The sequence below is a fragment of the Argentina silus genome (assembly GCF_951799395.1).
Source record: "Argentina silus genome assembly, chromosome: 10".
NCBI classification, from domain to species: domain Eukaryota; kingdom Metazoa; phylum Chordata; class Actinopteri; order Argentiniformes; family Argentinidae; genus Argentina; species Argentina silus.
Window position 1 is genome coordinate 1,947,830 of NC_139664.1, and position 10,000 is coordinate 1,957,829.

The 10,000-nt window shown below is 51.6% G+C and overlaps 2 protein-coding genes across 3 annotated transcripts in view; both read right to left on the reverse strand.

Annotated features, from left to right (window-relative positions):
- The window catches only part of zdhhc18a (zDHHC palmitoyltransferase 18a), a 6,967-nt gene extending 3,004 nt beyond the window's left edge, over positions 1-3,963 (reverse strand). Inside the window, exons 1-7 of the mRNA XM_083678076.1 lie at positions 3,510-3,963; positions 2,462-2,622; positions 1,923-2,069; positions 1,643-1,780; positions 1,345-1,386; positions 666-778; positions 1-100 (exon numbers count right to left, since the gene is read on the reverse strand). The exon at positions 1-100 is cut by the window's left edge and continues 13 nt beyond it. Of these exons, the coding sequence (XP_083534202.1) occupies positions 1-100; positions 666-778; positions 1,345-1,386; positions 1,643-1,780; positions 1,923-2,069; positions 2,462-2,622; positions 3,510-3,733 (925 nt within the window). The 5' untranslated portion in view covers positions 3,734-3,963. The remainder of the gene's footprint in view (positions 101-665; positions 779-1,344; positions 1,387-1,642; positions 1,781-1,922; positions 2,070-2,461; positions 2,623-3,509) is intronic.
- A 4,140-nt stretch (positions 3,964-8,103) lies between these two features.
- The window catches only part of pigv (phosphatidylinositol glycan anchor biosynthesis, class V), a 4,408-nt gene continuing 2,511 nt past the window's right edge, over positions 8,104-10,000 (reverse strand). The window contains exons 3-4 of one of the 2 annotated variants that reach the window (XR_014554428.1): positions 9,895-10,000; positions 8,104-8,216 (exon numbers count right to left, since the gene is read on the reverse strand). The exon at positions 9,895-10,000 is cut by the window's right edge and continues 332 nt beyond it. The gene's annotated coding sequence lies outside the window, so the exon portion shown is untranslated. Of the gene's footprint in view, positions 8,217-9,380 lie in introns of those variants that run through there. The other variant, XM_083678031.1, reaches the window with a different exon arrangement.

The window sequence follows — 10,000 nt, forward strand, 5'->3', positions numbered from 1 at the left end:
GACCACACAGTGTCAGGCAGCAGTTGGTGACGATGCTGTTGGAAGTGTACGGGTTCCCAGAATCCTCTGCTCCTCTCTTACTCGCCCACGAACCCTTGATCTGCACAGGAAGTACACACAGACAGACAGGAAGTAGTCGGGATCTGTCTCTGGACCAAAGCTCTGGGCGTGGAGGTGATCATTCATCACCCGAACCCACAAACACCACCACAAATGACACAATGTCTTGTGAGAATAGAGTTCCCTCACAGCGCCTCGGGAAGAGGAACAACCACAGGGCCACTTTCTCTTTTCTCCAAATATCCTCTTTCCATATGTTTATTTGGGTGTCGGTACTGAGTACTGCTGTGAGGTGTGTGTGTGTGTGTGTGTGTGTGTGTGTGTGTGTGCGTGCGTGTGTGTGTGTGTCTGGGTGTCAGGTGTGGGTGTGTGTGTGTGTGTGTGTGTGTGTGTGTGCGTGCGTGTGTGTGTCTGTGTGTCTGTTTGTGTGTGGTGTCTGGGTGTGTGTGTGTGTGTCTGTGTGTGTGTGGGTGTGGGTGTCAGGTGTGTGGGTGTCAGGTGTGTGTGTGGGTGTCAGGTGTGTGGGTGTCAGGTGTGTGTGTGTGTGTGTGTGTGTGGGTGTCAGGTGTCAGGTGTGTGTGTGTGTGTGTGTGTGTGGTACTCACATCTTCGTTGGTGGTGAGGTTGGAGGCCACCAGGTAGGTATGGAAGCCTGAGAGGCCCAGAATCGACCAGATGGAGAAGAAACAAACCACCAGCTCCACCACAGTGACGGGTCGTCAAGGCAACAACAACAAGCCAATGACATCATCCCACAGGGACATCAGGATTCACACACCTGCCATCTGCCTAAAGCCACAGGCTTAAATCATGCCTCTGTGTGTGTGTGTGTGTGTGTGTGTGTGTGTGTGTGTGTCCAGGGCTGATCCCATTAGGAGTGAGTTAAAGCCTGGAGAGCTTTAACACCACGGGGGAGACATCCTGCCAATGGAACAGTTGAGATGGTCTCCCCCACCACCACGCCCCTCCCTCTCTCCCTCTTCCTCCCTCTCTCCCCCTCCCCCCACCTCTCCCTCCCCCCACCAACACGCCCCTCCCTCCCCCCCACCTCTCCCTCCCTCTCTCCCTCCCCCCACCTCCACGCCCCTCCCTCCACCTTTCCCTCCCTCTCTCCCTCTCCCTCCCTCTCTCCCCCCACCACCACCACCTCTCCCTCCACCTCTCCCTCCCTCTCCCTCCCTCTCTCCCCCCCACCACCACGCCCCTCCCTCCACCTCTCCCTCCCTCTCTCCCTCTCCCTCTCCCTCTCCCTCCCTCTCTCTGTAGTAGGATATCTGGCAGGACTCTCCTGTAAGGCTGGGACCAGACCGTTCCCTCCCTGGGACCCTGAGGAGCACACAGACACACAGAAAGACAGACACACAGACAGACAGACAGACAGACAGACAGACAGACAGACAGACACACAGACAGACAGACACACAGACACACAGAAAGACAGAAAGACAGACAGACACACAGACACACAGACACACAGACAGACAGACACACAGACAGACAGACACACAGACACACAGACACATCAGAGACAATACATACGCAGTGTCAGGTGTGTGTGTGTGTGTGTGTGTGTGATACGTACGCAGCGCCAGGTGAGTGATGACACAGCTGAAGATGAAGGAGGTGAGGAAGGACAGGGAGATGATGAAGCTGTAGAAGAAGCGATAGTTTCGTTTCCCCACACAGTTCCCCACCCAGGGACAGTGGTGGTCAAACCTCTCTGCACACACACACACACACACACACACACACACACACACACACACACACACACACAGGAATGTTATCACGAACTTCACAGTGTGTAGGAGGTAGGAGGTAGGGACTAGGAACTAGAAGGTAAGGAGTGACTCTCTTCTCACCAACACAGTTGTCACAGAGGCTGCAGTGGGAGGTCCGGGGCGGGCGGAACATCCTGCAGGTGAAACAGTACTTGAGCTTCACCACCTGCTGGTTGATCAGGACCTCCCTGGTCCGGGGGGGGGGGCGATAGGAGGAGGAGCCTGAGGCTACAGGCAGGTGAGGAGGAGGAGAGGAGGAGATTGGTGGTCAGAGCATCGCCAGAGAAGACCCCAGGCCTGGCAGAGCATCGCCAGAGAAGACCCCCAGGCCTGGTGGGTCAGTGGGTCGCAGACTTCAGGCAGTTATTGCTGCAAAGGATTACTTTTGGGTGCCCTGAAATAGGGGGACTATGCTTAAAAAGTGGTGTAATTTCTGAATGGTGAAACCAACATGTACACAAATACCATCAAATAAAGGCTGAGAATCTCTACTTTAACCTCATAGGAACCTCATGTTTGATTTCAAACCAAACATGTTTCAAGTGTAGAGCCATTACTTCCGCAGGGCACTCTGCGGAGTAGAGGGGGTAGAGGTCAGAGGTCAGGGGTCAGGGTGGTACCTATCTGCTTCTCTACGTCTGCGGCCTCGTCAGGCAGGGCCCGGGGCAGGATGCCAGGGTCCGTCAGGCTGGTCTGCAGAAGAGACGCCACCACAAACACAAACAACACTCCTCCAATCACAGGGATGCAGCTGGTCAGGTGGGTCACCAGGAACGGACAGCTGCAGGGGGAGGAGAGAGAGAGAGAGAGAGAGAGAGAGAGAGACAGAGAGAGAGAGAGAGAGAGACAGAGAGAGAGAGAGAGAGAGACAGAGAGAGAGAGAGACAGAGAGAGAGACAGAGAGAGAGACAGAGAGAGAGAGAGACAGTAACAGTAACAGTCTGTAAGGGGGAACAGATGGGACAGTAACAGTCTGTAACAGTAACAGCAACAGTCTGTAACAGTAACAATCAGTAACAGTAACAGTCTGTAACAGTAACAGTAACAGTCTGTAACAGTAACAGTCTGTAACAGTAACAGCAACAGTCTGTAACAGTAACAGTCAGTAACAGTCTGTAAGGGAGAACAGATGGGACAGTAACAGTCTGTAACAGTAACAGCAACAGTCTGTAACAGTAACAGTCAGTAACAGTAACAGCAACAGTCTGTAACAGTAACAGTCAGTAACAGTCTGTAAGGGAGAACAGACGGGACAGGGGGTAACAGGTCATATAAGTGCTGCCGGTTTAAGTAAAGAGCGTAGGAAGCACGTCTGGGTCCTAGAGGAGTCAGACTGGGTCCTAGAGGAGTCAGACTGGGTCCTAGAGGAGTCAGACTGGGTCCTAGAGGTGTCTGACTGGGTCAGACTGGGTCCTAGAGGTGTCAGACTGGGTCAGACTGGGTCCTAGAGGAGTCAGACTGGGTCAGACTGGGTCCTAGAGGTGTCAGACTGGGTCAGACTGGGTCCTAGAGGTGTCAGACTGGGTCAGACTGGGTCCTAGAGGAGTCAGACTGGGTCAGACTGGGTCCTAGAGGTGTCAGACTGGGTCAGACTGGGTCCTAGAGGGGTCAGACTGGGTCAGACTGGGTTCTAGAGGTGTCAGACTGGGTCAGACTGCTGCTACTCACTCAAAGGCGAAGAACAGGCCGCTGGTGAGGAAGATGAGGCAGAGGGTGAGGGGCAGGATGCCGCTCTGGCGGGCCACGATGATCCTCCCGTCGCAGTAGAAGCGGTTCTTCCCCGGGAAAACCTCCCATTTCCTCCGGAGCCGCTGAGCGTTCACCGTCGGTAGCGTCGACGACGGGGTGGAAAGCGCCCGCGGGTCGATTTGCTGGTACTCACAGTTCTTCATGGTCGGTGTAAACCAGCCGGTGTTTACGGTGCTGACCTCGCCAGCTAACGGAGCCTCACACCGCAGTCGGTCTGCCAGACGTCCTCATTAGCTAGCCTGCTAGCTAGCAGCCTCGCCGCTCGTCATCCCTCTGTTCGCTCTCCGCGGCCCGGCGGCCGGCCGGCCACACTCTGCTAGTCTCCCAGTCAAACCGGACCCACTAAACACCGTTAGCCGCTACCCCGTTCTCCTTTACCGGGACAGACAACAAACAAACGTCTACCGTCACGGGTCGTCATGGGTTACGACGTTGTCCGGTTGGGGAGGAGGCGGCGTTTGACGTCAGCACGCTGCTTGTTCACGGGGACGAGCTGAGCTGTGCTGCGCGGTCCCGCTGATCTACATTTACATTTATGGCATTTAACAGACGCCTTTATCCAAAGCGACTTACAACAAATACATTTGTTTAAGTAAGTGAATAATCTATCCATCAGTCATCATAAGATAAAGTAATCAATGGGGTGGTGGGGATGGAGAGGTCTTTAGGGTTAGGGTTAGTACAGAGGGGTAGTGGGGGTGAAGAGGTCTTTAGGGTTAGGATTAGATCAGTAGTGACTCTGCAGTCCTGACAGCAGTGGGAAGCTCGTTCCACCAGCGGGGCGCCAGGACAGTGAAAAGCCGTGACCGAGGCGGCGGTGCCAGGCGGCCAGCTGAGGTGGAAGAGCAGAGTGATCGGGCCGGGGTTAGGGTTAGGGTTAGTACAGGGTTAGGGCTACTACAGGGGGGGTTTTGGGGCTGACCATTGCTTGCAAGTTGGGAGGGGCTGTTCCCTTTGCCGCCCAGTAGGCGAGCACCAGGGTCTTGAATCTGATGCGGGCTGCTTTCTTTACACAATGAGGACCGGTCATCAGTCAGTTTATTAAGGATGAGACGATTTGTAGATCAGGCGATCTGCGCAGCGTCAATCAGCTGAGGAGCGTGAAGGAGGTGGCAGCGACCTCTACACAAACAACTGTTTCCTTTCTCAATTATTTACTATTAATAAACATGTGCTGTAAACTGCTGTGTATAGCCCTTTTTGCTGTGTTATTAATTCGTGTATTATGCTCAGCTGTTCCTTACAATACTTACATTTCTGAAGTGCTTCACATCTTTTTAAACATGCTTTTAATCTTTAACTATTTGTATTGTTGTTTTTACAGACTGCTTTTGTTTTACTTTTTATTGTTCTGTCTATTCTTGTTCTCTCCATGAAATGTCGTGTCCTGAGAAAAGTGCTATACAAAATAAATGCATTATTATTATTATTATTATTATTATTATTATTATTATTATTATAACCAAATACCATTTAGCTTCATAAACAAATAGGCAGACATCTGTTGGCTGCAGCATGCGCTGAATGTGAATATGATAAAATTCACCTACTAAAACACCGGTATAAACTCCTGCACCACAGAAAAAGGTCAAAGCAATGATTTTAATGTTGAATCTGGTGTCCGTTCCACTGCTGTCAGGTGACCAGCGTCCGTGTGTCTGTCAGTCCATCCAGGGGACCTCCTCGCTGCACATCAGCCTGGCGAGGAGCCAGGCCGCCCGCCCTCCGCCGCGTCCATCAGAGCTCGACACTGAAACACAATATTATATTAATTAACATATATATGATCAATTCCATACATTCCAGATGTGATTGGAATTCCAATTGGGTCATTGAAAAAAGGGCATTAACTTCCAATGACTCTTCTACACCTTGAACACATACAACACAACAATAGTCAGCCACTCAACTGTGGGTGGTCATTACATTCTACTGTATACTGCAAAAAAAACTTTGGAATTTGGAACTGATTTTCAAAAAACTTCCTGAATGGATGGAATTGAAAATAAACTGGCCCTAACCCTGACCAGTACCATGAACTAGTCTGATACACACCTGTCCCTACCTCTCTGACCAGAACTAGTCTGATACACACCTGTCTCTACCTCTCCATACAGAGTCTCTACCTCTCTAGACAGTCTCTACCTCTCCATACAGAGTCTCTACCTCTCTAGACAGAGTCTCTACCTCTCCATACAGAGTCTCTACCTCTCCATACAGAGTCTCTACCTCTCTAGACAGTCTCTACCTCTCCATACAGAGTCTCTACCTCTCTAGACAGAGTCTCTACCTCTCCATACAGAGTCTCTACCTCTCTAGACAGAGTCTCTACCTCTCCATACAGAGTCTCTACCTCTCCATACAGAGTCTCTACCTCTCTAGACAGTCTCTACCTCTCCATACAGAGTCTCTACCTCTCCATACAGAGTCTCTACCTCTCCATACAGAGTCTCTACCTCTCTAGACAGAGTCTCTACCTCTCCATACAGAGTCTCTACCTCTCTAGACAGACAGGCACCACAGAGTGACTATACGAACACGTCAACAGACAGAGATCAGAGGTTCTCACCTAGAGGGAACTGCCTGCGGTCCAGGACTAAGAGGTCAGAGGAGAAGTCCTGCTGCTGCTCCAGCAGACGATTCCTCCTCTCCCACGCAGTGATGGCCTTCCCTCTGCCAGAGTGCTGTGTTGCCGTGGAAACACAAGGTTAAAACAACCTGCCCTAAGATTCTCCGTCAAAGGATGTTTATGTAAACAATGCTGTCATCATCATAATCATGTCCAATCATTTCCAAGTGTTTTTTTTTTTATCAGTTTTATATTTCTGAAGTAATGGATTTCTGAATCTGTTATTTTATAAAAGATATACTGTACCTTTTTGATTTTGACACTCAGAACCATCGGTCCCCTCCAGCCCATGTGGGTCTGAGCCGGTACCTGGTACAGAATCGGGGTGGGAGAAGCAGGAGTGTTCGACTGACATGTGGGACATTCCTCAACAGATGGTGTGACATCATACTGGTGTTGATGGTGGGAGGCTGAGGCTGCTACTGGGAGGCTGGCTCCAGACTGGTCTGAGGGAACGGTGGAGGAGGGGGGGGCAGGGGAGAGCTGGCTGATACTGTAATCCTCCTCCACGTGGCTGGTTTGTCCTAGGAGACTAGCAGGGTCCATCTCCTCCTCCTCCTCCTCCTCCTCCTCCTCTTCCTCCTCCTCCTCCTCCTCCATTAGCTGGTACACCTGGGTAGCTACAGTGTCGGCCAGTGCTGTGAGGACCATCTTCCTCCGGAGCCTGAGAGCGTCCTGCAGAGCTTGGGTCGACCCGGCCTGGCTCAGCAGCTTCTGGTACACCAGTCGGGCCGCTCCCTCCACAGCCTCCAGGGACGGCTGACGGCCCGGCCACTCCTCCCCCTGCTCTCCCCACCTCCTCCTTCTCCTCAGCAGGGCAGGGTGGGTGTGGAGCTGCACCATTACTGCCTCCATCAGGTCTCGGTCCTGGGACTGGTTCTCCTGGGTCTGGGACTGGTTCTCCTGGGTCTGGGTCTTGTTCTGGGGCTCTGGAGACCTGCAGTAGGAGATGAAGTCCAGGATCCGGAGGATAATGTCTTCAGAGATGTCTGAGGCCACGCAGGAGACCCAGGAGGGGGAGGGGTGATTGACAGCCCTGGGGGCGGGGCTGTCTGGGTGATTGACAGCTGCGATCCTGCTGGCCGCCCTGGAGACCTCCAGAGAGAGGGTGCTGGCCAGTCTCCTCAGCGTGGGCCCCTGGCCCTGGGACAGCGCCCTCCGCAGGCTGGTCTGGGAGCCGCTGTAGCGCAGCAAGTCCTGGTGGACCCTTCCAGCCACCTCCAGCCTGCAGATGCCAGGCAGGACCAGCGGCCCGGTCCTCCTCGGCCCAAACCTCACGCTGGGCGTGTTCCTCAGCTCCGCCAGGACATTGTGGATCAGGTCCATGGCCACCTCGCTCAGGGCGGGGCTGGGGTCGGGGCCTGGGCTGAGGGCGGGGCCAGGGGTGGGCCTGTCTGGGTCCTCAGAGGAAACGTTGACCAGTAAACATGCCACAATGTCCTCCAGCGTTTCCACAGGAACGCCCTCGAAGACGCTCAGGCCCTGCAGGTAGTGGAGGAGAGAAGGAGTGTTCTGTCTGGGCCTGGGTTTGGGTGGGGGTGGGGAGTCCAGGAAATTCAGCCACCCTGTCTTGTGATGCTCAGGTGTGGGATGTCCTGCTGTGACCGTCTCCCTCTGGGGAGGGTCCAGCTGCTCCGGACGCTTGAAGGCTCTCTTCACCTGCTGCAGGGCTCTGTGGGGCCATGGTGGGGGCTGGGGACCATGCCTGGCAGGGAGGAGGGGGGGGGTCTGGAGGCAGGGGCGGGATGGCTGGCTGGTGGCCTGGGGGGCCCTGACCCGAGGCCCGTCATCAGTGTCAATGACAGGCTGGAGGTCAGTCTGGGGCTGGGGCCCAGGGTGGAGGGCGGGGGTCTGGGGGGCGGTCTGGGGCTGGGAGCCGGGGGGCAGCCAGAGGGCGGTCTGGGGCTGGGGAGACGGGGGCTTCTGGAGAGTTTTCCTCAGTGACCAGGGGGGAACAGGAATCATACTACCTTTAGACCACATGATCCTTCTCACATCTGAGAGAGAGACAAAGAGAGAGAGAGAGACAGACAGAGAGAGAGAGAGAGAGAGAGAGGGAGAGAGAGGTTAACATGTTATGTGTTAAGAATATCAATAATAATTATATGAATATCACAGTGTCAGTATCCAACTACATGATTAGCCTGAGGAATGACAAGCATTAGAAAAACCACGTCAAATCTCTTCATCGTCAAGGTAGCGATTTGAAGCAACCTGGTTGATTGAGAAGTAGTTTTCTTCACTAAGTAATCTGGGATCAAACCGCCGACAAAAATGTAACAAGGTAAGACAGAACCCCGTCAAAATAAGTCAATCATCAGTTACAGACAGTTACCTTCAGCGCCACATGACATCCGCAGGATCAACACTGACAGATCAACCCTGATCGATCAACCCTCCCAACCAGATAAAACTCTCATAACGTCATAATCAGGCTCTAGCGCTCCTCTGTCGTCATGGCAGCGGTAGCCAGTTTGCGTAAACATCTGTCGTAAACACGTGTTCGTCTTTGACGCGCTGATCTTCTGACTGACAGCGAGGCTCGAAGTTCATGGTTTTTATGTAGCCACGCAAAACATCAGCGCATTGCAACAGTAAATATGAATTCAGTAAAACATATGTTGTCATGAGACCTACATAAAAGCCATACGTCTACCGTTATCCAAATGTTCAATCAACTCAAATGCCATAAATTTGCCTAGTTTGACAATTTAGATCATTCGTTATACACAAGTGAATTAGAGGGGAATCTGGGAGAGAGGGAGATAATTTAGATTCATCACCTCTGGGTTGTTCTGTCACTGAGGAACACACGTTATATAAAAGTATGGCTATTATGATAGACATGATACAATCACATCCTGATGGTTTTTCTGATATTGTGTAACCTGGAGGGCTTCGTACTATGAGGCTACTCTGAACTAGTAGTTTATTTAGCGACATGAAACCGCTAGAATAACCTGGCAAGCATCGCCTTCTTTTTTCTTTAAATTTTAGCAAGCTATAAGTTAGCTAGGTAGCGTTATTAGAAGAAGTAGCGCGCGCACACACACACCTTTCAGCTAGTCCCCTTAAACTAGCGGTGTGTACATCTGTCCTCTCACGGTCCTGGTTCTTGTGTTGTACATTATCGTTCATTGCGAGGCCAATGAATGAAAGCACCATTTTTACGATGTTTAATTAATTTTACAGTAATAAATACATTGTTGTTACATTGTATCCCAGTTGCATATTGATAATGAGTCGTTGCCAGGAGAGAGTAAGTAAACATACATGCACTGGAATGGGATGATAAAAACAAACCAAACAACAGGTAGAGCAGCAGAACCCAACAGAACCAACATTCCTCATTCACAGGGACTGGAAGGTGCATAAGAGTATCTAAGAATGCCAAGATAGAATCAATCCATGTTGAAAATGAGAGTTACCAGTAAAAAACCACCACATGAGGGCAAAGACGAATGTTTTAACGACAGCAGATCCCAACAACACACAGGATTTCTATCTGATGGAACCTGCTACGCTGCAGAAAGCCTCAGAGCTGTTACTGAGGTAACACTTTATTTTAGTGAACACATATTAGGCACTAATTTGTAGCTTATATGTGTTTGCTTTCTACTCAGCTGCCCAAGACACCCCCCCCCCCCACACACACACACACACACACACAATTACCCAATTAGCTACTTCTGAAAGGCGAGCTACAGATGAGGGTGGAACATGAGTTCCTGTAGTAAAGTGTCGTCATTATACTCAGAAGTGTTTTGTGTATCAGGTCCTC